This window comes from Pseudophryne corroboree, chromosome 2 (assembly GCF_028390025.1).
Source record: "Pseudophryne corroboree isolate aPseCor3 chromosome 2, aPseCor3.hap2, whole genome shotgun sequence".
NCBI lineage: Eukaryota > Metazoa > Chordata > Amphibia > Anura > Myobatrachidae > Pseudophryne > Pseudophryne corroboree.
This window is the reverse complement of record NC_086445.1, coordinates 540538499-540564253: the sequence shown is the minus strand read 5'-3', so window position 1 is coordinate 540564253 and position 25755 is coordinate 540538499. Positions and strand designations below refer to the sequence as shown.

The 25755-nt window shown below is 46.7% G+C and overlaps 1 protein-coding gene across 1 annotated transcript in view; it reads right to left on the bottom strand.

The window, feature by feature from the left end:
- Nucleotides 1-17684, bottom strand: part of ZBTB8OS (zinc finger and BTB domain containing 8 opposite strand) — a 60709-nt gene extending 43025 nt beyond the window's left edge. Inside the window, exons 1-6 of the mRNA XM_063954279.1 lie at nt 17519-17684; nt 17367-17391; nt 13723-13844; nt 2128-2210; nt 2001-2053; nt 1843-1879 (exon numbers count right to left, since the gene is read on the bottom strand). Coding sequence (XP_063810349.1) covers nt 1843-1879; nt 2001-2053; nt 2128-2210; nt 13723-13844; nt 17367-17391; nt 17519-17600 — 402 coding nt within the window. The 5' untranslated portion in view covers nt 17601-17684. The remainder of the gene's footprint in view (nt 1-1842; nt 1880-2000; nt 2054-2127; nt 2211-13722; nt 13845-17366; nt 17392-17518) is intronic.
- Between the last annotated feature and the right edge of the window lie 8071 nt (nt 17685-25755).

Below are 25755 nucleotides of genomic sequence, written 5' to 3'. Positions count from 1 at the left end.
AAATTTGGGGGGATATCTCACTTCGCATTGTCTTAAAATATAAGGCTCCCCCATGTTCTTACTTGGGATTGTATCATTAGCAAATTCTGGCAGAGTGGTGAGCGCTGTGGCTTCCACAAGAGTAAGTTCCCCTGATGACACAGAATCCGTTTACTGTGTGCTTTTGACGAAGAGCTTTTAGATAGATCTACAGGGGTAGCCAACCCTGGTCCTCGAGAGCTACCAACAGTTCACGTTTTCCAGCTCACCTGGCAGGTGCACAGATGCAGTCATTACTAACTGACACATTTTAAAAGTTCCACAGCTGGATTCTGTGAGGAGACCTGGAATATGTGAACTGTTGGTAGCTCTCGAGGACCAGGGTTGGCTACCCCTGTACTAGACAGTGTGTCTTTGCTATTTTAAATGTTGACCAAATTTCTGTAAAAGTTGGTAAAAACACCATGTTCAGGTTTGACCAAAATGGTCTAGATGACTGGAATCTCTGTATGACTAGTGTACATTCTGAAACAATCCATTTTTGCATAAAGCATATATGTTCTCTTTATTATTCCCTCTGTTACGAAAAAGGTGTAGCAGTCACGACTAGAGCTACTATGAGATTACCATGCTGAGCAGAGGTGTGATTGAAAATTTGTTATTGCTGCACAAACAAATGAGCAGTTTTCTTTTATTAAGCATCCATTCCATTCCCACTACTCAGCAGTTTAGGCTACTTTACGCAAGTAGTCTTGTGGATGTCCTATTTCTTCCAATTTAATGCATGAGAAAAATAGGTCACATTCAACCACTGAATAGAACATTCTAGTTGTAATGGAATTAAACATCCCTGCATGCTCTGCCTTAGTTTTAGCATGCCCCAACATCAGATCTGTTTACCTTAGGAATAAAAGATGCTATCACCACCATGGTTTTGGTAGAAAACCTATTGACCAATTCCAAATCTCCCATCTGTACTGTAGACTTTTGATCCGTTATTCCTCATTTGATCTTCAATCTTGATTGCTTCTTGAGTAGTATTAAACCTTGTCATCTGATCCTGACTCGCTTCTAGCTTTACCTTAATTTAGAACTTTGACTGCTCCTACCTTATATCTTGTGTCACTATGATCTCTGCTACTACTACTACAGATAAGAGTTAGGGCTGTGCTACAGCATTCATTTGGGGAAAGAATCATTTTACTACTAAACTGTCCCCATCTTTGAACAGCTAAACTCCATGGCAACAAATAGCAAAGTGCAAACAATTTATCCAACTCCCTAAATCAAAAGCATTGCATTATTACCATTTGAAGGCGTTGATTAGGATTTAGGGGTTTATGTACTAAGCCTTGGAGAGAGATCAAGTGGATGGGAGAGTACCAACCAACCAGTTCCTAACTGTTATTTTTCAAAGACAACCTGTAACATGACAGCAGCGGATTGGCTGGTATGTTATTTCCATCCACTTTCTCTCTTTCCAAGGCTTTGTAGATAGGCCCCTTAAGACATGGAAAAATTCTAACCCCAAGAAGACACAATTAAGCTTGAGATGTGTGGCAATGGGATGTAGTTACATTGCCGGCGGTCAGGATACAGACGCCAGAATCCCGACCACTGACAATGCCGCCAATTGGAATCACAGATGATTGATGGCTGCCAACTGATGTTTTAGATTGGCAAAATGTATCGAAACAGGGAAAGCTATTACAGATGTATAGGGCCCTTTATATGCAGAAGCTGAGTTTCAAATGCACACAAGACATATGTGCAATGTTGAGAGCACCAAAGTAGTAATATATCAATGTGTAACCAGTCTCTTACTAAATCAGTACTCATGTGATAGGAATAATTACTACTTACCTGGGGGTGTTTGGGTAAATTGAATTCTTCTCCCCACCTGCAAAGTACACAATTGAAAATTTTTGCTAGCTTACCAAAAGTTTACAGCAATTCTATAAAATTCACAATTTTTTTTTTTTTTACTTAATTTTGCTCTCAGTTAAGATGGCCACTCTTACCCTATGGAACGAATGTTAAACCTCATTCGATCTATGTGCAGCACTTTCACCTCCTGCATGAAAGCAAAAATAGTTAATATCCAGGATTTTCCACAGCAGGCAAAGTATAGTACTGGTAAACACTCACCCGGGGTACGAAGTACTGGTCAGCACTGAACTTATACAGCCATTCGTCCAGGAAATTATAGAGGAGTGAAAGCATATCATGCCCTAAAAAATAAAAAAAAAAAAAAAAAAATAGAGGATTTTGGTAGTTACTGATAAATCCCTTTTTCGAAAGCCATAGGGGACACTGGCACAACTTCAACACTGTGGGGGTGATGATGGTGGCTTACAGGGAGCTGGCACTTTAAATAATCTAAGAAGTGAAACAGGCTGCTCCCCTTCTATCCCCCCCATCATCCCTTAGTTATGAATTAGCCGAGGAGACAGGAGCAGAACAGAAACTATACGAGGGAAGAGAGCATAACAATTAAACACAACAGAACAACAAGGAAGGCAAGAGAACAGCGACGGGCAGGCGGCCAGTATCCCCTATGGCTTCCGAAAAAGGTTTTATCTGTAAGTACCAAAATCCTCTTTTTTCTGTCAGCCACTAGGGGAAAATGGTACAACTTCAAGACTGTTGTGACGTCCCAAAGTTTCATCCCCTGGGCGGGAGATCGCTGAGGAACTTGTGAAATAAGACAGCCAAACCGTGAAGATGAAGCCGCAAAAGTATCAAACTTGTAGAATTTGGCAAATGTATAAATACTGGACCAAGTGGCTACTCTAGGGAGTTGAGACGTGGTAGCCCCCCCTACTAGCAGCCCAGGAAGACCCAACTGAACGTGTAGAGTGTGCAGCAATGGATAAAGGAGGTCGCCTAGATAGGTGTCGATAGGCTTGATGGATAGTCAACCGAATCCAGCGAGCCAAGGTCTGCTTAGTAGCAGGCCACACTCGACGCGGAAGATCATAAAGCATCAGTCTTCCGTAACAGTGCTGTTCGTTCCACGTAGATCTTCAACGTTCTCACTACATCCAGAGAAGAAGGTGTCCCAGAGACCTCCTGCAAGGACAGTACCACAATCGGCTGATTGATATGAAAAAAGCAGACACGACCTTGGGAAGAAAAGAAGCATGTGTTCTCAACTCAGCCCTATCAGGATGAAAAATCAAGCAGAAAAGCTTACAAGGCACTTAATTCAGATACCCTCCGGGCTGAAGCTATGGGCTAGTAGAAAAAAACAGTCTAAAGTAGGATAGTTAAGATCTGCTTCTTCCAATTGTTCAAAACAAGGTGACTGTAGATAATCCAGCACCAGATTCAGGTCCCAAAGGAGCTGTAGGGGGAACAAACGGAGGCTGTACCCGAAGGACCCCTTGTAGGAAAGTTTGCACATCTGGTAGGAGCGTCTGGCGTCTTTGAAAGAAAATCAATAAGGCAGATACCTGAACTTTCAGGGATCCTAGACGAAGTCCAAAATCTGAACCTGCCTGAAGAAAAAGCAAGAACCGTGAGAGGCGAAAAGAATCTGATTGAAACCCTTTGCAGTCACACAAAGAGACATAAGATCGCCAGATGCAATGGTAATGGGTGCCGTAACAGGCTTTCGTGCACGCAACATCGTTGGAATCACACATTCCGGAATCCCTTTGCGTTTTAGGATGTCTGCCTCAAGACCCATCCCGTTAAACGTAGTCGTGGTAAGTCTCGAAGGGCCTTTGTTGGAGTGGATCCGTACGCAGGGGTAGAGGCCAAGCTCTCCGAGGCCAATCTGGTGCCACCAAGATCACCGTGATCGATTCCCGTTTGATTCTCTTGAGAATTCGACACAATAGAGGGAACAAGGAAAAACACATATACTAGGTCGTACGGGCAAGGCACGGCTAGAGCGTCTACAGCTCCCGCCTGAGGATCCAGTGTTCTGGAGATGTATCGAGGAAGCTGATGATGGAGACGGGACACCATGAGATCCACCTATGGACACCCTCAGCGCTGTGTCAGAGCGCCGAACACCTCTGGGTGAAGTGCCCATTCTCCCGAAAGTAGATCTTGACAGCTGAGGTAGTCTGCTTCCCAATTGTTTCCTCCTGGAATGAATACTGCTGAGAGGACCATAGCGTTGCGTTCCACCAACTGGAGAACGTGCGTCACCTCTCGCATCGCTTGAGACTGCTTGTTTACATACGCTAAAGCAGTCGCATTGTCCGATTGAACTTTTACCACCTTGGATCGAAGAACTTGGGCAGCTTGTACCAGCACATTGTAGATCGCTCTCAGTTCCAACACATTTTTTGGCAACAGGGATTCCTGTGGAGGCCAATGGCCCTGAAGATGGAAGTTCAACACAACCGCGCCCCATCCCCTGAGACTGGCATCAGTCGTTAGGAGCGTCCAGTCCCATACACCGAACCGCCTGCCAGCAGCGAGATTGTGCAGTTGGAGCCACCAAAGAAGCGAAAGCTGCGTCTCTGGAGTCAGTCGAACGAATGTTGAAGGTGTAGATGTGACCCCGACTACTGATGTAACAGATCCAGCTGGAAAGGACGTGAATGAAAATGGACGAACTCCAGAGTTTCGAAAGCAGCTACCATTTTTCTAAGCAAATGAATGCATAAATGGACCGATACCAGTCTTGGCTTGAGAACAGCTTGGACCAGTTTCTGGATTCCCAGAGCTTTGTCTTGAGGCAGAAAAGCTTTCTGGACGTTGGTGTCCAGGATCACACCAAAAACACTGGATACGCTGTGACGGCTGAAGGTTGGATTTCCGAAAATTGATTATCCATCCGTGTTCTACTAACAAACTGTATGTTAATAGAGCATGCTCCTGGAAAATGAGATCCGATGGAGCTTTGAGGAGGAGGTCCATGTCTTGATGTCTAGAGATATCATGAATTCCTTGGGTTCCAGGCTCGAAATCACAGAGTTGAGCAACTCCATTTTGAACCAGTAATGAGAGAAACGGATTTAACGATTTCAGATTTGGTCGTACAGTAACGTCTGGTTTTGGTACTATGAAAAGATTGGAATAGTAACCCTTCTTTCATTGAAGCAGTGGTACCGGCATTAACACAGCTGATTCCACCAAGGACTGGATTGCAGCTTGAAGGGCCAAACGTTTGTCCAGAAGACGTGGAAGACTTGTCGTAAAATATTTCTTTGACGGTAAAATTTCTAAATCTAACTTGTACCCTTTGGAGACGATATTGCGAATCACGCATTGTCCGATATCTTGAACCAGGCATCATGAAAGTTGAAACCGCACTCCCATTGTACTTGCGCCCCAGTGGGAGGGGAGACCGTCATGCCACAGTCTTTTCTGCAGGCTTTGGGTCTTGACGACGAGCAATGACTGGTTGCTTGCCGCGACCTCTACCTCACAAGGGTGTAGTTCTACCATGTCCCCTAAAAGTTTGAGTGGAACTAAAGGACCGAAAGGAAGTTCCAGTATAAGAGTGCTTAGGTGGTGGCAGAAGGGTTGGTAAGAAGGTAGATTTACCAACCGTAGCATGAGAAATTAATGAGTCTAGCTCTTTTCCAAAGAGAATGTCACCTGTAAATGGAAGTGCTTCCGCCGCTCTTTTTGACTCAGCGTCTACTTGCCATTACCAAAGAACTCTTCTGGCTGCAATTGTTTCTGCGGAGATCCTCGCGTTAACTAGTCCGATATCTCTAGCCGCATCTCCTAGGTATATAGCAGATTCCTCAATATGTTCCGCTAAGATCACTACTTCTTCTAACGGAACTCCCTCTTGTAAGTCCTTTATCAATTTAGTGGCCAAATACTCCACTGCCTTGTTCACCCTGGAACTTACCAAGGTTGGTCTAAGTGAGACACCTGCAGCCGAATAGATGGATTTCAACATGGTGTCCAGCTTCCGGTCAGACGGATCTTTCAACGAAGTTGCTCCCGGAACAGGTAATGAAGTTTTCTTGGACAACCTGGATAGAGAGGAGTCCACTCGAAGCAAATTCTACCATTTATCCGTCATAGTCGATGGAAACGGATAAATACTTAGGAACCTTTTGGAATCTGAAACTGCTTTTCCAGGTTTTTCAAGCCTCCGTCAGCTGATCATCCAGTTTCTTTGAAAAGGTATAAGTGACCGTTGAACGTTGTTTTCTACCAAATAACGCCGTATCCAGCGTCGTTGTCTCAGAAATGTTCAAAACCTGTCTAATAGCTAAAATAAGAGGTTCAACCCCTTGAGAAGGTTCCAGTGTAACTACGTCGTCCGCGTCAGTAATTTCGCCCAACTCACAATCATCCTCATCCTGAGAGAGAAGCTCTTCCCCGGATTCATCGGACTGAAGAATTAATGGTACTGGGAGTTTCTTAGTCTTAGACACTGGCTGCGGCTGTTTACTGGACGTGTCCAAGCGTTTTGTGAGCCCTTCTACAGACTTGGCTAGCCATGCCGTCCAGGGTGGTTCTGTAGCAATAGAAGGTACCTCATTTTGAGGCATTTCCCTAACAGTCTCACGAGTCTTCCGTAAAGCAGTCACCTCAGTATGTAATTGTGAGATGGTTCATGTGAGTGTAACCACCCAAGGGAGGGAAATTTGCGTCTTGGGACGGATTAACTAATGTAACTTCCACAGCACATGCATCACAGAGGCAAGAATCGGCTGTGTGGGCTTTTTTGTTACACTTTGCACAGACGAATAATTTTTGTGATGCCTTATTCGCTGGTCGCTTGCGTGCCATTGTGACGGACAGTGTGGAGACACAGACAAAATGACACAAACACTCAATAATCTAGACAGAGAAAGGAGAGAAGAATATAGGGAGGTAAAATATTGAAATGACTCCCCTATTCTAAATCCCCTCAGCCACCAGCCTGTATTTGTGCAGGCTCTTTTGGTATCCGAGTCTGTAGCAACGTGCAACTGTCTCTGGTTTACAGTGCAGATTCCTGAGGAGAAAAGAAAATAAGAATTTACTCACCGGTAATTCTATTTCTCGTAGTCCGTAGTGGATGCTGGGAACTCCGTAAGGACCATGGGGAATAGACGGGCTCCGCAGGAGACTGGGCACTCTAAGAAAGAATTAGGACTACTGGTGTGCACTGGCTCCTCCCTCTATGCCCCTCCTCCAGACCTCAGTTAGGGAAACTGTGCCCGGAAGTGCTGACACTACAAGGAAAGGATTTGGAATCCCGGGTAAGACTCATACCAGCCACACCGTACAACTCGTGATAACTATACCCAGTTAACAGTATGAACAACAACTGAGCCTCACTGAACAGATGGCTCATAACAATAACCCTATAGTTAAGCAATAACTATATACAAGTATTGCAGACAATCCGCACTTGGGACGGACGCCCAGCATCCACTACGGACGAGAAATAGAATTACCGGTGAGTAAATTCTTATTTTCTCTGACGTCCTAGTGGATGCTGGGAACTCCGTAAGGACCATGGGGATTATACCAAAGCTCCCAAACGGGCGGGAGAGTGCGGATGACTCTGCAGCACCGAATGAGCAAACTCTAGGTCCTCCTCGGCCAGGGTATTCCATCTTGTAGAATTTTGCAAACGTGTTTGATCCCGACCAGGTAGCCGCTCGGCAAAGTTGTAAAGCCGAGACCCCTCGGGCAGCCGCCCAAGAAGAGCCCACCTTCCTCGTGGAATGGGCTTTTACTGATTTAGGATGCGGCAGTCCAGCCGCAGAATGTGCAAGTTGAATCGTGGAGCAGATCCAGCGAGCAATAGTCTGCTTAGAAGCAGGAGCACCCAGCTTGTTGGGTGCATGCAGGATAAACAGCGAGTCAGTCTTTCTGACTCTAGCTGTCCTGGAAACATAGATTTTCAGGGCCCGGACTACGTCCAGCAACTTGGAAGCCTCCAAGTCCCGAGTAGCCGCAGGCACCACAATAGGTTGGTTCAAATGAAACGCTGATACCACCTTAGGGAGAAATTAGGGACGAGTTCTCAATTCTGCTCTGTCCATATGGAAGATCAGATAGGGGCTTTTACAGGACAAAGCCGCCAATTCTGACACCCGCCTAGCCGAAGCCAAGGCCAAAAGCATGACCACTTTCCACGTGAGATATTTTAATTCCACGGTCTGAAGTGGCTCAAACCAATGTGATTTTAGGAAATCCAACACAACGTTGAGATCCCAAGGTGCCACTGGGGGCACAAAAGGGGGCTGAATATGCAGCACTCCCTTAACAAACGTCTGAACTTCAGGCAGTGAAGCCAGTTCTTTTTGAAAGAAAATAGACAGGGACGAAATCTGGACTTTAATGGATCCCAATTTTAGGCCCACAGTCACTCCTGACTGTAGGAAGTGCAGAAATCGACCCAGCTGAAATTCTTCTGTGGGGGCCTTCATAGCCTCACACCAAGCAACATATTTTCGCCATATGCGGTGATAATGTTTTGCGGTCACATCCTTCCTAACTTTTATCAGCGTAGGAATGACTTCAACCGGAATGCCCTTTTCAATCAGGATCCGGCGTTCAACCGCCATGCCGTCAAACGCAGCCGCGGTAAGTCTTGGAACAGACAGGGCCCCTGCTGTAGCAGGTCCTGTCTGAGAGGCAGAGGCCAAGGGTCCTCTGAGATCATTTCTTGTAGTTCCAGGTACCAAGTCCTTCTTGGCCAATCCGGAACGATGAGTATAGTTCTTACTCCTCTCTTTCTTATTATCCTCAGCACCTTTGGTATGAGAGGAAGAGGAGGGAACACATAAACCGACTGGTACACCCACGGTGTCACTAGAGCGTCCACAGCTATCGCCTGAGGGTCCCTTGACCTGGCGCAATATCTTTTTATGGAGGCGGGACGCAATCATGTCCACCTGTGGCCTTTCCCAACGATTTACAATCAGCTGGAAGACTTCTGGATGAAGTCCCCACTCTCCCGGGTGGAGGTCGTGCCTGCTGAGGAAGTCTGCTTCCCAGTTGTCCACTCCCGGAATGAACACTGCTGACAGTGCTATCACGTGATTTTCCACCCATCGGAGAATCCTTGTGGCTTCTGCCATCGCCATCCTGCTTCTTGTGCCGCCCTGTCGGTTTACATGGGCGACCGCCGTGATGTTGTCTGACTGAATCAGCACCGGCTGGTTTTGAAGCAGGGGTCTTGCCCGACTTAGGGCATTGTAAATGGCCCTTAGTTCCAGAATATTTATGTGTAGGGAAGCCTCCTGACTCGACCATTGTCCTTGGAAGTTTCTTCCCTGAGTGACTGCCCCCCAACCTCGGAGGCTTGCATCCGTGGTCACCAGGACCCAGTCCTGTATGCCGAATCTGCGGCCCTCGAGAAGATGAGCACTCTGCAGCCACCACAGCAGAGACACCCTGGCCCTCGGGGACAGGGAGATCAGCCGATGCATCTGAAGATGCGATCCGGACCACTTGTCTAACAGATCCCACTGAAAGATCCTTGCATGGAACCTGCCGAATGGAATTGCCTCGTAAGAAGCTACCATCTTTCCCAGGACTCGCGTGCAGTGATGCACAGACACCTGTTTTGGTTTCAGGAGGTCTCTGACCAGAGATGACAACTCCTTGGCCTTCTCCTCCGGGAGAAACACCTTCTTCTGTTCTGTGTCCAGAATCATACCCAGGAACAGCAGACGCGTCGTAGGAACCAGCTGCGACTTTGGAATATTCAGAATCCAGCCGTGCTGTTGTAGCACTTCCTGAGATAGTGCTACTCCGACCAACAACTGCTCCCTGGACCTCGCCTTTATAAGGAGATCGTCCAAGTACGGGATAATTATAAATCCCTTCTTTCGAAGGAGTATCATCATTTCGGCCATTACTTTGGTAAATACCCTCGGTGCCGTGGACAGACCAAACGGCAACGTCTGGAATTGTTAATGGCAGTCCTGTACCACAAAACGGAGGTACACCTGGTGAGGTGGGTAAATGGGGACATGTAGGTAAGCATCCTTGATGTCCAGTGACACCATGTAATCCCCCTCTTCCAGGATTGCAATAACCGCCCTGAGCGATTCCATTTTGAACTTGAACTTCCTTATAGAAGTGTTCAAGGATTTCAAATTTAGAATGAGTCACACCGAACAGTCTGGTTTCGGTACCACAAACATTGTGGAATAGTAACCCCGTCCCTGTTGAAGGAGGGGAACTTTTATTATCACCTGCTGGAGGTACAGCTTGTGAATTGCCGCCAGCACTACCTCCCTGTCCTGGGGAGTAGCCGGCAAGGCTGATTTGAGGTAACGGCGAGGGGGAGACGTCTCGAATTCCAGCTTGTATCCCCGAGATACCACTTGTAGAACCCAGGGATCCACCTGTGAGCGAACCCACCGGTCGCTGAAGTTCCGGAGACGGGCCCCCACCGCACCTGGCTCCACCAGTGGAGCCCCAGCGTCATGCGGTGGATTTAGTGGAAGCAGGGGAGGATTTTTGTTCTTGGGAACTGGCTGTATGGTGCAGCTTTTTCCCTCTACCCCTGCCTCTGGGCAGAAAGGACGCGCCTTTAACCAGCTTGCCTTTCTGGGGCCGAAAGGACTGTACCTGATAATACGGTGCTTTCTTAGGCTGTGAGGGAACCTGAGGTAAAAATGTCGACTTCCCAGCTGTTGCTGTGGAAACGAGGTCCGAGAGACCAACCCCAAACAATTCCTCACCCTTGTAAGGCAAAACCTTCATGTGCCTTTTAGAATCCGCATCACCTGTCTACTGCCGAGTCCATAATACTCTCCTGGCAGAAATGGACATTGCATTAATTCTAGATGCCAGCCGGCAAATATCCCTCTGTGCATCTCTCATATATAAGACTACGTCTTTAATATGCTCTATGGTTAGCAATATAGTGTCCCTGTCAAGGGAATCAATGTTATCAGACAGGGAATCAGACCACACTGCTGCAGCACTGCACATCCATGCTGAAGCAATAGCAGGTCTCAGTATAGTACCCGAGTGTGTATATACAGACTTCAGGATAGCCTCCTGCTTTCTATCCGCAGGCTCCTTTAAGGCGGCCGTATCCTGAGACGGCAGTGCCACCTTTTTTGACAAGCGTGTGAGCGCTTTATCCACCCTCGGGGATGTCTCCCAACGTAACCTGTCCTACGGCAGGAAAGGGTACGCCATCAGTAACTTTTTAGAAATCACTAGTTTCTTATCGAGGGAAGCCCACGCTTCTTCACACACTTCATTCAACTCATCTGATGGGGGAAAAACCACTGGTTGCTTTTTCTCCCCAAACATAATACCCTTTTTAGTGGTACCTGGGTTAATGTCAGAAATGTGCAACACATTTTTCATTGCCGTAATCATGCAACGGATGGCCCTAGTGGAATTTACATTAGTCTCGTCGTCGACACTGGAGTCAGACTCCGTGTCGACATCTGTGTCTGCCATCTGAGGTAGCGGGCGTTTTTGAGCCCCTGATGGCCTTTGAGACGCCTGGGCAGGCACTGGCTGAGAAGCCGGCTGTCCCACAGCTGTTATGTCATCGAACCTTTTATGTAAGGAGTTGACACTGTTGTGTAAAACCTTCCACATATCCATCCACTCTGGTGTCGACCCCGCAGGGGGTGACATCACATTTATCGGCACCTGCTCAGCCTCCACATAAGCCTCCTCATCAAACATGTCGACACAGCCGTACCGACACAACGCACACACACAGGGAATGCTCTGACTGAGGACAGGACCCCACAAAGTCCTTTGGGGAGACAGAGAGAGAGTATGCCAGCACACACCACAGCGCTATATAAATCAGGGATTTACACTAACACAAAGTGATTTTCCCTATAGCAGCTATACAAATACAGTTTGCGCCTAAATTTAGTGCCCCCCCTCTCTTTTTTACCCTTTGAGCCTGGAAACTGCAGGGGAGAGCCTGGGGAGCTGTCTTCCAGCGGAGCTGTGAAGAGGAAATGGCACCAGTGTGCTGAGGGAGATAGCCCCGCCCCTTTTTCGGTGGGCTTCTCCCGCTCTTATATTAATATTATGGCAGGGGATTTTTGCACATATATCGTTTATTAGACTATATTATGTGCTGTTTGCCAATGTAAGGTACTTTAATTGTAGCCTAGGGCGCCCCCCCCCCCTAGCGCCCTGCACCCATCAGTGACCGGAGTATGTGGTGTGCATAGGGAGCAATGGCGCACAGCTGCAGTGCTGTGCGCTACTTTAATGAAGACAGGAGTCTTCAGCCGCCGATTTCCAGGACGTTCTTCTTGCTTCTGGCTCTGCAAGGGGGGGCGGCGGCGCGGCTCCGGGACCGGACGACCGAAGCTGGGCCTGTGTTCGATCCCTCTGGAGCTAATGGTGTCCAGTAGCCCAAGCTAGCTGCACGCAGGTAGGTTCGCTTCTCTCCCCTAAGTCCGTCGTAGCAGTGAGTCTGTTGCCAGCAGATCTCACTGAAAATAAAAAACCTAATAAATACTTTCTTTACTAGAAGCTCAGGAGAGCCCCTAGTGTGCAACCAGCTCGAGCCGGGCACAGATTCTAACTGAGGTCTGGAGGGGCATAGAGGGATGAGCCAGTGCACACCAGTAGTCCTAATTCTTTCTTAGAGTGCCCAGTCTCCTGCGGAGCCCGTCTATTCCCCATGGTCCTTACGGAGCTCCCAGCATCCACTAGGACGTCAGAGAAACAATGTTGCCTTGAATGAGCTGTCCTAGCTGAGAAAGGCGCCCCATTTTGGTTGACATGTTAAAAAACCTGCCAACTCTGCCCCCGCCCTATACGCCATTTTGAGTGGGTGCCCGAGATCAATAAGCTCTAATCCGTAGGTTATATACATAGCACAATGTGCCCCTGTTATGTTTCTGCTGGAGCGCTGACACTGCACTGTAAGCGCGGCAGCACAGGGAGAAAGACCAGCGGAGAGAGGACGGGCGCCCGCACCATTCTGAACGCGGCCGCCGCAATTAGAGAAAACAAACCCACTATGTCCCCCTTACGCAGCCACGCCGAGTACACAGCGCGGCAGTGCAGAGGAAACTCTCCACACCGTGACTATAAAATACATAGCAGGCACTTCCACCGCTTAGATGAGGCCCGCCCAAGTCCCCCCCCTGCTGCCGCACCGACAGCGCTGAAGGAATAACACTACTGCGGTCAGAGGAGGGGAGGGCAGGCGCCGCTGCACTGGACGCGGGACAGTGCTCCCTGAAGGAGGCTAACTCACCCACCAGATGCAGCTTACTTAAGAGGAACAGCACTTCTCTGATAAGTGCTGTTCCTTTTGCAGCTGCTGCTGCTGCTGGTGCTCCCACTTCTTTGGGACAGCACTTCTCTGATAAGTGCTGCTTCTATCGCAGCTGAACGCTGCTGGTGCGTGACCCGGACCGCACTTCTCTTTCATAAGTGTCAATGGGTTCCTGAGGCAAAAAAGGAAACTAAGTCCCTAGATAATATTTGAAATAAAAAAATAAAAATAAATGAAAGTAAAAGTAAAGACTTTCACTTCTTAGATTAAAGTGCCAGCTGCCTGTAAGCCACCACCCCCAGTCTTGGAGTTGTGCCCGTGTCCCCTAGAGGCTGACAGAAAGAAAAAAGATGTTTTAGCAGAACTGAAAATCAGATATATACATTGTTTACCCCAATTAAATAGCTTTTATTGTCCTTATTTGTAAATACAAAACACAATCATTTTACCAACTTCTATGGGAAGCTGAGACTGAATCATTTTGATTTTTCTTACAGAATTAGTAATACACCAATGCAGAGATGTTCTACAAACCAACAGCTTTATTTTTTCTTGATATTGCAGTGTTAGATTTATAAAATAGTCACCTTCAGATGTCACCTCCACTGTATCTATAGGTTCAACAGTCTCTATATCAGTCATGTAACCGAACATTGCCATCACACATTGCTCAAAAGCTTCTTCCAAAGTGTCACCCCAAGCATGTAGCCTGCGTAAGCAATACACAAGAATCCATCTATTAGTCTATTACAGTTCCCTGAAGTAAAACAAAACCGGTCATAAATCCTTAAAAGACATATGCAAACTTGCTTTAACTAAACTAGTTGCACTAAAGAGCGGGTTTTCAAAAATGAAGATGCTGCCCATAGCAACCAGATTCTAGTTTTTAATCTTCTAGAAGGTGCTAGATAAATAAGTTGAATCTGACACATCTCCACATATGAAAACCCACACTTTAGTAAATACCCCTAAAAGTTTAGATTTAGAGAATGTGTATGTGTGTGATAGATCGGTATATCATTTTCAGAAACCACTGAAGAGAATAAAAAAAAATGTATCTCTAACATAACTTTCACAGGGTTTAGAACATGTATATAAATATCTGAGCATGCGGATATCTTCTTCATATAAGCTAATTTGTATTTAGTCTTAAGTGCAAAAGACTGCTGGTAAATTGCCATTTACTTATAGGTGAAACTCAGAAAATTAGAGTATCGTGCAAAAGTTCATTTATTTCAGTAATTCAACTTAAAAAGTGAAACTAATTATATAGACTCATTACATGTAAAGTGAGATATTTCAAGCCTTTAGGTGTTATAATTTTGAGGATTGTGGTTTACAGCTTAAGAAAACCCCAAATCCAAAATCTCAGAAAATTAGAATATTACATAAAATCAATAAAAAAAGGATTTTAAATACAGAAATGTCGGCCCTCTGAAAAGTATAATCATGCATATGTACTCAGTACTTGGTTTGGGCCCCTTTTGCATGAATTACTGCCTCAATGCGGCATGGCATGGATTCTATCAGCCTGTGGCACTGCTGAGGTGTTATGGAACACCAGGATTCTTCAATAGCGGCCTTCAGCTCTTCTGCATTGTTCGGTCTCGTGTCTCATCTTTCTCTTGGCAATGCCCCATAGATTCTCTATGGGGTTCAGGTCAAGCGAGTTTGCTGGCCAATCCAGCACAGTAATCCCAGTGTCATTGAACCAGGTTTTGGTAGTGTGGGCAGGTGCCAAGTCCTGCTGGAAAATGAAGTCAGCATCTCCATAAAGATTGTCTGCTGAAGGAAGCATGAAGTGCTCCAAAATGCCCTGGTAGATGGCTGCATTGACTCTGGACTTAATAAAGCACAGTGGACCAACACCAGCAGATGACATGGCTCCCCAAATCAACACAGACTGTGGAAACTTCACACTGGACTTCAAGCATCTTGGATTGTGTCTCTCCATTCTTCCTCCATACTCTGGGACCTTGGTTTCCAAATGTGATGCAAAATTTGCTCTCATCAGAAAAGAGGACATTGGACCACTGAGCAACAGACCAGTTTTTTTTCTTGTCAGGAAAAGGCCATTCAAAAGTGTGGAGTGGACTGAGGCTGGAGTTAGTGCATGAAGAGCCACCACACACAGACGGATCCTGGACATGGCCTTCAAATGTCGTATTCCTCTTGTCAAAGTACTCCTGAACAAAAAACGTCAGAAGTGTCTTACCTGGGCTAAAGAAAAAAAAAAAAAAAAAAAAGAATCTATGGGGTATTGCCAAGAGAAAGACGAGAGACATGAGACCGAACAATGCAGAAGAGCTGAAGGCCGCTATTGCAGCATCCTGGTCTTCCATAACACCTCAGCAGAGCCACAGGCTGACAAAATCCATGTCACGCCGCATTGAGGCAGCAATTCATGCAGAAGGGGCCCAAACCAAGTACTGAGTGCATATGCAGGATTATACTTTTCAGGGGGCCGACATTTCTGTATTTAAGATCCTTTTTTTATTGATTTTATGTAATATTATAATTTTCTGAGATTTTGGATTTTCTTAAACAGTAATCCACAATCATCAAAATTATAACAAAGGCTTGAAATATCTCACTTTGCATGTAATGAGTCTATATATTAGTTTCACCTTTTAAGTTGAATTACTGAAATAAATGAAAATGTGCACGATATTCTAATTTTCTGAGTTTCACTTGTATAGCATACCTCCCCCATCAGTCTAATTTTGTGGGACAGTTCAAATTTGTGGTCCTTCAAAGGGATGATGGTTATACAAAGGTGGGTGGAATTCAGTACGATAGTGGTACTCTCTCTGCGAGGTTTATATTGTCCCATGTGTAAAGAGGTACATTTATTCACGTCAGTTGGTCTTTTACAAATATAGCTGCATTAAGTTAATTGCTAGAGGAAGAAATATATAAAACAGTTCATTCTAGGACAGCAGCTCCGATATGAGGCCATCCAGATGAAGAGTTAACAGTGAGTGATATCACTACACCCAATTTCTAATACTACATATGTGTGGTCATAAGATTAAGCATGTCCATAGCTACTTTCTAAAAATAGTTACATCAGTGTATTGTGACTGCCAGAGAGGGATTGCAAGATTCCTTACCTGCCTTTAATGTCAGCATAGGGACAAAATGGCTGACGCCATCTTCTGGTGCTGGGCCTAATTCATGTTTGTACACAATATGCAATTTTCTAGGCTACAGAACTGCGGTTAGCAAATGCAGAAATTAGAAGAGAGACACCCATTGGAGCTATCGCAAACTCACTGGTGCCAGGTTTCTCTGTGTACATGACAGCAGCTGAAGGCAGATACACACCCCAAAGACAGGGAATGACGTCTGCATTTTTGCCACCACTCCCCAAACGGTCCCTTCCTGTCACTCTGAAATTAAATACTCTCTATGAGCCTGATCACAAAGTCACTGTGGCACATGTACACTGCAATTGCGGCACATGCGCAGTCTGCTGATAATCACTCCATTGCGTACAAACATGAATGAGACTCGTTGAACAATGGCACTGAGCCAAATATGGTAAACGGAGCTGTACTGCATCCCCATTACGAATAATGTGGACTTATCTGCCCAGTAAACTTAAGCCTAATACAGGGTTGTGTCTATATTGCCTTCGTGCAAAGGACCTGGACGTGACAAAACGAGTGGGCAGGAGAGAGCTTCCGCCCTTACAGCTCCTAAATGTTTTCTTCGTTCTCCGATCGTTTGGGCTATTTATTTTTTTCAATGCAGCATTGGACCCTCGCAGGCTCGCCACGCATCGGGCTCGGTGTCTCGCTACGCTCCACTTTGCTCGCCACAATTTCTATTCCAAGTAGATTGTGACATGGACCCAGGGGGTTATGGGGTTATGGGAAAGGTCCTCTGCACGAAGAGAAACTAGACGCTACCCCTAATACAGGAGATCTCCCCGATATCCCTTGTGTCAGACGATAGCTAAATAGCCCCAATACCTAAATCAAGTGGAGATGGCAGCGAGTTTACACATCACTTTCATGTATAAGGGGCTTCTGTACATATGTAAACACATGACTGGTGTAGCTTATTATGAATGGGAATAGAACAGATAACACTTCATAACTCCAACACAACTATTGTGTTAATTCCCCATGTTACAGAGAGAGGCTAGTATAGGGGAGACCTTCATCAGAAGACAAATTAACTTTTCTAACGCAGACATAGCAAAATAACATTGAATAGTACATACTGAACATCCGCAGTGTGATCCAGATCTGAAAGAAAAACACGTTGCATTACCACAGGACGCTCCCTCTCAGCTGCCCACATGCTACCGCACAGCTGCACTGCCAAAGCCCGCATACGAGACGCAAGCTCGGAGCCCTGGCAGCAGATACGTACACTCATACTTTTTTATTACAGCCGGATACTTGGCTTTCACGGCAGCCTGCTCCTCCGTGATGGTGTAATAGCGCTCATCCATTGCTTAGGAACCGGCCTGTCAGCGGCGTCTTCCGGGTTGTCGCTCTCATTTCCTGTCATGTGACCGGACGTCCGGATGGAGCTCTCTCTATCTGTCCCCCCAGGCTCATTTTTATTCATTATGCAATCAGTGCATGCTGCACCAGTGATCCACTGCTTAGTACTTATTTAGTAGTCAGTCTCCACCTGTATGACGATTTTGTTGACTCATTTTGGATCAAAATCACCAGGGGGTAAATTTACTAAGATGGGAGTTCTATTTAAGATGGGATGTTGCCCATAGCAACTAATCAGATTCCAGGTATTATCTTCTAAAAGGTGCTTGAAAAATGACAAGTAGAATCTGGTTGCTAGGGGCAACATCCCATCTTAAATAGAACTCCCATCTTAGTAAATTTACCCCCATGTCTGTTCTTCCAAAGTTCGCTGACACTTGTGGAAAATCCTACTGCATTTGTGTCTACAAGAGATGGTGTTTCCATGGTTCCCCACAGTTTACTGCAGAGGATCTAGTAGCTGCCGTGTCTTACAGGGGCAGAGGAATCCTGGCATACCATGCATGTTGTCCCATGTTGTGCTCCTGGCTGCACAAGTACATAGCCAGCAGACGATGACGCAAAAAGACACGGGCGGGATGTAATGAAGTCTGAGTTCAGCGTCGAACTCTGACTCTTTTTTAAGTCCAATTTCAGCAGGCATCCCACACAATCACAGAACTCGGACTTCATTACGTCCCGGCCAGGGCCTGATTCCGAGGTAGACCCAAACCACACGCAATGCCAATGTTTGCACAGTTGAGCGATGATTGATTACTGTGCAAAATAATATGGACTGTCCTATGGCCCTCATTCCGAGTCGTTCGCTCGGTATTTTTCATCGCATCGCAGTGAAATTCCGCTTAGTGCGCATGCGCAATATTCGCACTGCGACTGCGCCAAGTATCTTTGCTATGAAGAAAGTATTTTTACTCACGGCTTTTTCTTCGCTCCGGCGATCGTAATGTGATTGACAGGAAATGGGTGTTACTGGGCGGAAACACAGCGTTTTATGGGCGTGTGGCTGAAAACGCTACCGTTTCCGGAAAAAACGCAGGAGTGGCCGGAGAAACGGGGGAGTGGTTGGGCGAACGCTGGGTGTGTTTGTGACGTCAAACCAGGAACGAAAAGCACTGAACTGATCGCACAGGCAGAGTAAGTCTGAAGCTACTCTAAAACTGCTAAGTAGTTTGTGATCGCAATATTGCGAATACATCGGTCGCAATTTTAAGATGCTAAGATACACTCCCAGTAGGCGGCGGCTTAGCGTGTGTAACTCTGCTAAATTCGCCTTGCGACCGATCAACTCGGAATGAGGGCCTATGATCCATACATTACTCTGAGTGCATGCAGAAACGTACTATTGCTCACAGGCTGGTAATAAAACTTGCGAAGCAAAGCAGTGGGCATTCTGGGAGGTAGCCCGTACGGAGTGCAAAAAAAAAAATCTGCCATGTGGGAATGGAATGGGAGTGTCGCTGGTATATTACTGCTATCTGCGTTTTCACACACATAGCCACTTCCAGAGAGTCCATATTCAGACAGAGACACTGTACCTGCCATAGGCAGGTGCAAGTGTTAAGGCTGGACACAACGTGGAATGTCTAGAATCACAGGCGGTGCTATTGAGTGCAGAGGCACAGAAAATGGCTGTCTCAGGGCCTGCACATTCCAGATGCATGCTAGTGCACAAGGGGAAGGCTGAAACTATCATTCACATATTATTGCACCAACCACTCCGGCAATGGACACTAGAGCAGATGCAGCAGCATCCACCTATGAATAAGGACCATAGGCCGGAAATCAGCATTCTGCATTTGCATGTGTGCCTGAAAACAACTACAGTTCATCACAACTCTTTTGTTCTTTGCTTCTTTATCTGAAAATAGTTTATTTCCAGAGTCTGGTGTGTATATATATATTTCTCTTACGTGCTAGAGCAGGCATTCCCAACCACGGTCCTCAAGGCACACCAACAGTGCAGGTTTTAGTGATATCCAGGCTGCAGCACAGGTGATTTAATTAGCACCTCAGTTATTTTGATTTAACCATCTGTGCTGCAGCCTGGATATAACTAAAACCTGCACTGTTAGTGTGCCTTGAGGACCGTGGTTGGGAATGCTTGTGCTAGAGGATACTGGGGTTCCATTTAGTACCATGGAGTATAGACGGGTCCACTAGGAGCCATGTGCACTTTAAGAATTTGATAGTGTGGGCTGGCTCCTCTCTCTATGCCCCTCCTACCAGACTCAGTTTAGAAAATGTGTCCGGAGGAGCCGGTCACGCTTATGGAAGCTCCTGAAGAGTTTTCTGCATTTATTTTATATGTTTGTTATTTTCAGGCAGGGCTGGTTGGCACCAGCCTGCCTGCTTCGTGGGACTTAGGGGGGGGGGAAAGGCCCAACCTCTTGAAGGGTTAATGGTCCCGTTCTCCGCTGACAGGAGACCGAGCTCCTGAGTGAACTATTCGCAAGCCCCACCACAGCGAGCGTACAGTACATTCCCGCAGCACGCCTCCACTCCTAACAGAGCCAGAAGAAAAAAAGAGTGGTAAGTACTAAGCCGGCATCCCGACTAGCAGGTCGCCCGCCAGTATGGCAGCATGAGGGTACGGAGATGCACGGCTTCTAATCGGGGCAGATTGCGTCTCCAGACACAGTACACAGCTGCGTCTCAGTACACAGTACCCACACTGGCAAAAACAGCCTTAAAACGGTTTTCTCTCCATTTTAAGCACCAGATTACCTCAGCAAGTATAAAAAAAGTGGGAAGATCGCAATCCATTGAAGGGGCAGGGCTTCACTGAGAGGATCTAGCAGCTCACCGGCGCCATTTTCCCTCTGCAGTGGACACATACGCTGACAGGACATGGACGCGCATCTCCACCAGTGTGACTCCATATTACCTCAGCGGTACCAGGGGGTCATAGCAGGGGGGGGAGCGATTACTAGTGTACTAAGTCCCCTATCAGGGTACTTAGTCTGTGACCTGGCTAAGCTTGGCATTAGCGATAAGGGCACGGTGGGGGCTGGCTCCAAATTACACTCTGTCTCCCTGAAGGGCTCTTTGTGGGTTAATTGCGCTTAACGTGTGTGTGTGTGTGTGTGTGTGTGTGTGTGTGTGTGTGTGTGTGTGTGTGTGTGTAAAAATTATTTTGGTGGAATGGTGCGCACTTTGAGGGAAATTTTGCCGCAAACTATTAGGATACCAATAGAAACTAACACCAGTGTCAAGAGTCAATAAATGCATAAAACGGTTCGGTATCTATAGTGAGAGCTATTTTCCTAAAGGAAGTTGCAATCCAAATGTATATAGACAAGGGGGGTAATTCCAAGTTGATCGCAGCCCGAAATTTTTTAGCAGTTGGGCAAAACCATGTGCACTGCAGGGGGGGCAGATATAACATGTGCAGAGAGAGATAGATTTGGGTGTGGTGAGTTCAATCTGCAATCTAAAATGCACTGTAAAAATAAAGCAGCCAGTATTTACCCTGCACAGAAACAAAATAACCCACCCAAATCTAACTCTCTCTGCAAATGTTATATCTGCCCCCCCTGCAGTGCACATGGTTTTGCCCAACTGCTAAAAAATTTCCTGCTGCGATCAACTTGGAATTACCCCCAAGGTCTAATTTATGAAAAAAAGACATGTAATTTTTTTAGTCTGATGTTTACAATAAGAGAGTGTTCCTCTTCACCAGGAGGCTCACTACTGGGTACTCAGGGCAGTGCACCTTCCCAGAATAGCGGGGCTGAACCGGAATGGGTTAATTCCATTAAGGGAATGATCTCAAATATTTCTACAAAGCTATCCCGCAATGAGAAAGAGACGCAATACTTAAGACAAACTGTGGATGAGTTTATGAATAGAGACTCAGTGTTATGCACACCAGTGCCTGCAGGAAAGTACTAGTGTCAGAACTGTTATGCACTCCAGTGTCTGCAGGAATGTACTGGTGTTTGAACTGTTATGCAAAACAAATGGACTCACAGACAAACTGGGGAATATGACATAACGTACACAGAAGGTGATAGGGTAACAAAATACACACACAGTGAACAGAGAAGCCCAGAGGCTAAGGAACTGGGTATCTCCCTTGTATTAGAACTGCTCAGATGTAAAAAGCAAGATGTTGTGTTTTAATACGTAGAGAACCCGAAATGCTGTTGCTAAGGGCAACAGCAAAACCCTAAAGGGTTACCAACGGGTGTGGCAGTAAACTCCTTGGTCAGAGATGGAATGATAGACACAAGGAGAGCCTCCACAATCCTGATTCTCACTTGCAGTGCACAGGTTTAAGCTTACTGCCACTAAACTGACCCCTGACACCTAGCACAGTGAGACAGGATTAGACAGGCAAGTGTTAGAATACAGCCGCAAACTTGCTAAGTTCACAGAGTAATAACAGAACCCCAGCAACCTAAACGACTGACTCCAGTCTTACTGCTAGGTCTGGATTGGCAGAGTGTAATACCAAATCCCCAGGCCTATTTGCAGTAAGCAACAAACAAATACAAAGCTACACAGTACTGGCTAACTTTCATGAACTGACTAACCAACAGAGATTCAGCAGCATCTGCTTACCCTGAAAAGAGGCCTTATAAAGCAGGTGCTGTCCACGCCCCACTCAGACCTCACAGACTGTGAGCACAAAAACCAGCACCGGATCCCCTGCCGTGCACAGAGCCTATAACCACTGCACAGCAAAAGACCCGAACCGGAGTATCAGCTGTGCTCAGGTTACTCCACTAGCACTTGTCTCCCGGTTGCCATGACGACGTGGCAGCACAGGGCAGGAGACCCTAACAGTACCCCCCCTCTGACGAGGGGTCAAAGAACCCCTACCACCGGGTTTATCGGGGAACTGCGAGAAGAAAGAGCGTATCAGTCTGGGGGCATGAAGATCACAACTGCGCACCCACGACCGCTCCTCCGGGCCATACCCCTTCCAGTGCACCAAAAATGACAGCCGACCCCGAACCACCTTGGAGTCAAGAATCCTTTCAACAACAAACTCCCTCTGGCCACGTATCAGAAGAGGGGAAGGTCTTCCACTGGAAGAAGGATTACTAATCGCCCGTTTTAAAAGGGAACAATGAAATGTTTTATTGATACCCAAAGAACGGGGCAGATCTAACTGAAATGCCACCGGATTGATAACCCTGGTGATCTTATAAGGGCCGATGAACCGGGGCCCTAACTTATGAGATGGCTGTCTCAACTTCAAATTCTTGGTAGACAACCAGACGAAGTCTCCTAATTTGAAGCTGCAGGGTCTTTTCCGCTTATCAAAAACCCTTTTGGTCACTAATGACACAGACACAAGGGCTTTCTTCACTTTCCGCCAAATACCTCTAAGGACCGAAACCACAGAGGAACCACCAGGCGTGGAGTCCAGGGGGTCAAAAGAATTGGCCTTAGGATGATGCCCATACACACAAAGGAAGGGAGAGATCCCTGTAGCAGAGTGAGCCGCGTTGTTATAGGCAAACTCCGCCATGGACAGATGAGCAACCCAGTCAGTCTGACACTTGGAGACATAACACCTGAGGAACTGCTCCAAGGACTGGTTCACCCTTTCAGTCTGCCCATTAGACTGCGGATGGTAGCCTGACGACAAGCTGACAGAAATCTGGAGATCGGAACAAAATGCCCTCCAGAATTTGGCCACAAACTGGGATCCGCGGTCAGAGACCACATCAAGTGGCAACCCGTGGAGACGCACAACATGCAGCATAAATAATTCAGACAGGCGTCTGGCTGATGGCAGCCCAACCAGTGGAACGAAGTGCGCCATCTTCGAAAACCTGTCAACGACAACCCAGATGGCTGTCATCCCCGAGGATTTGGGCAAGTCCACCACAAAATCCATTGAAATGTGGGTCCATGGCTTAGATGGGATAGAGAGTGGATGTAATGGGCCAACAGGAACCCCTCTAGGAGTCTTATTTCGGGCACAGATGTCACATGCCCGAACCCACTGATCCACATCCTTAGCCACCGAGGGCCACCACACCGCCCTAGATAGCAACTCCCGAGTTCTGGCAATACCCGGGTGACCTGCCGACTTCTTGGCATGGAATTCCAGGAACACTCGCTGTCTTAACCTAGGAGGCACAAACAAAAGACCTACCGGAAGGTCTGGAGGAGCCTGCTCCTGTGCTCTAAGGACTAATGATAAGAGGTCCTGGGTAATGCCCACTTTAATACATGATGGGGAAACAATGGGCAACGGCTCCTCGGTGGTCTCCTGGATTGGAGCAAAACTCAGCGAGAGCGCATCAGCCTTGATGTTTTTTGACCCAGGGCGATATGTTATCAAAAAATTAAAGCGAGCAAAAAACAAAGCCCATCGTGCCTGCCTGGCATTGAGACGCTTCGCTGACTCTAAATATGCCAGATTCTTATGGTCAGTGAGAATTGAGACCACAAACTTAGCCCCCTCAAGCCAGTGTCTCCACTCCTCGAGTGCATCCTTAATAGCCAACAATTCCCGGTTACCCACGTCATAATTCATCTCGGCAGGCGAAAATTTACGGGAAAAGTAAGCACAGGGATGAAGGCGATTATCAGACACTCCCATCTGAGAAAGCACTGCCCCAATACCCATCTCAGAGGCATCCACCTCCACCACAAAAGGACGCTCTGGATCTGGGTGTCGCAGCACCTTGGCCGAAACAAATGCCCTTTTGAGACGGGCAAAAGCCGCTTTAGCCTCACAAGACCAGTGAGCAACATCCGCCCCTTTCTTAGTGAGTGCCACCAAGGGCGCCACTATAGACGAAAATCCAGCGATAAATCGTCTATAAAAATTCGCAAAGCCCAGGAAACGCTGAAGCGCCTTCAAACTAGTGGGCTGCACCCAATCCAGGACTGCCTGTACCTTGGAACCCTCCATTTGGAAACCTTCTGGGGAGATAATATATCCTAGAAATGCGATTTGCTGAACTTCAAATTCGCACTTCTCCAGCTTCGCCCCAAGCCGGTGGTCTCTGAGTTTCTGGAGGACTAAGCGTACATGCTTCCGATGTTCCTCCAGGGAATGGGAGAAGATTAGGATGTCATCTAAGTATACAACTAAGAATCTATCCAAATATTCCCTGAGTACATCATTCATGAAATCCTGGAAGACTGCCGGGGCATTACAGAGCCCAAAAGGCATCACCAAATATTCATAATGCCCTGAGTGGGTATTAAAGGCAGTCTTCCATTCATCCCCCTCTCTTATTCGGATTAGATTGTAGGTCAATCTTAGAAAAAATGGTGGCAGTACGAAGCTGGTCAAACAAGACCGAAATGAGAGGCAGTGGGTATGAGTTTTTAATCGTGATACGGTTCAATTCCCTGAAGTCGATGCAGGGTCGCAACGAACCGTCCTTTTTACCCACGAAGAAGAACCCCGACCCAACTGGAGACTGTGAAGGTCTGATAAATCCCTTAGCCAAGTTCTCCTGAATGTACTCTGCCATAGCCTGAGTCTCAGGACGTGACAGGGAGTACAACCTGCTCTTGGGAAGCTTAGCATTTGGCAACAAATCAATGGCACAGTCATAGGGGCGATGGGGAGGTAGTACCTCTGCAACTTTTTTGGAGAACACGTCCGCAAAATCTGCATAACACCCTGGCAATCCTGGCAAACTTAGCTGCGAGAGCCTGACTGGAAGGCTCAAGCAACTCCTGAAACAATCAGTACCCCAACTAAGAATCTCCCCAGAGACCCAGTCAAATTGAGGATTGTGGGCCCTTAACCAGGGTAACCCCAACACCAATGGGGCAAAAGTACAGACAGTCACATAAAAGGACAATTTTTCAGAGTGTGTGGCTCCAATAAACAAAGAAATCTGGCTAGTGCAAGAGGTAATTTTACCTTGGGATAATGGTTCCCCGTTTAACCCACAAATCTCAATTTCCGATGCCAAGGGTACTAAGGGAACAGAGTGTTTTAGGGCGAATTGGCGGTCCATAAAAACCCCGTCGGCCCCACTGTCCACAAAGGCCTCAGTCTTGACAGTTTGACTGAGGATCTTCAAGGTCACCGGAATGATAAAAGTCTTCTTGGGAAATTCTGACTTCTGGCCTGACAGGATATTTCCCATCACCCTCAGGCCCTGAAGTTTTCCG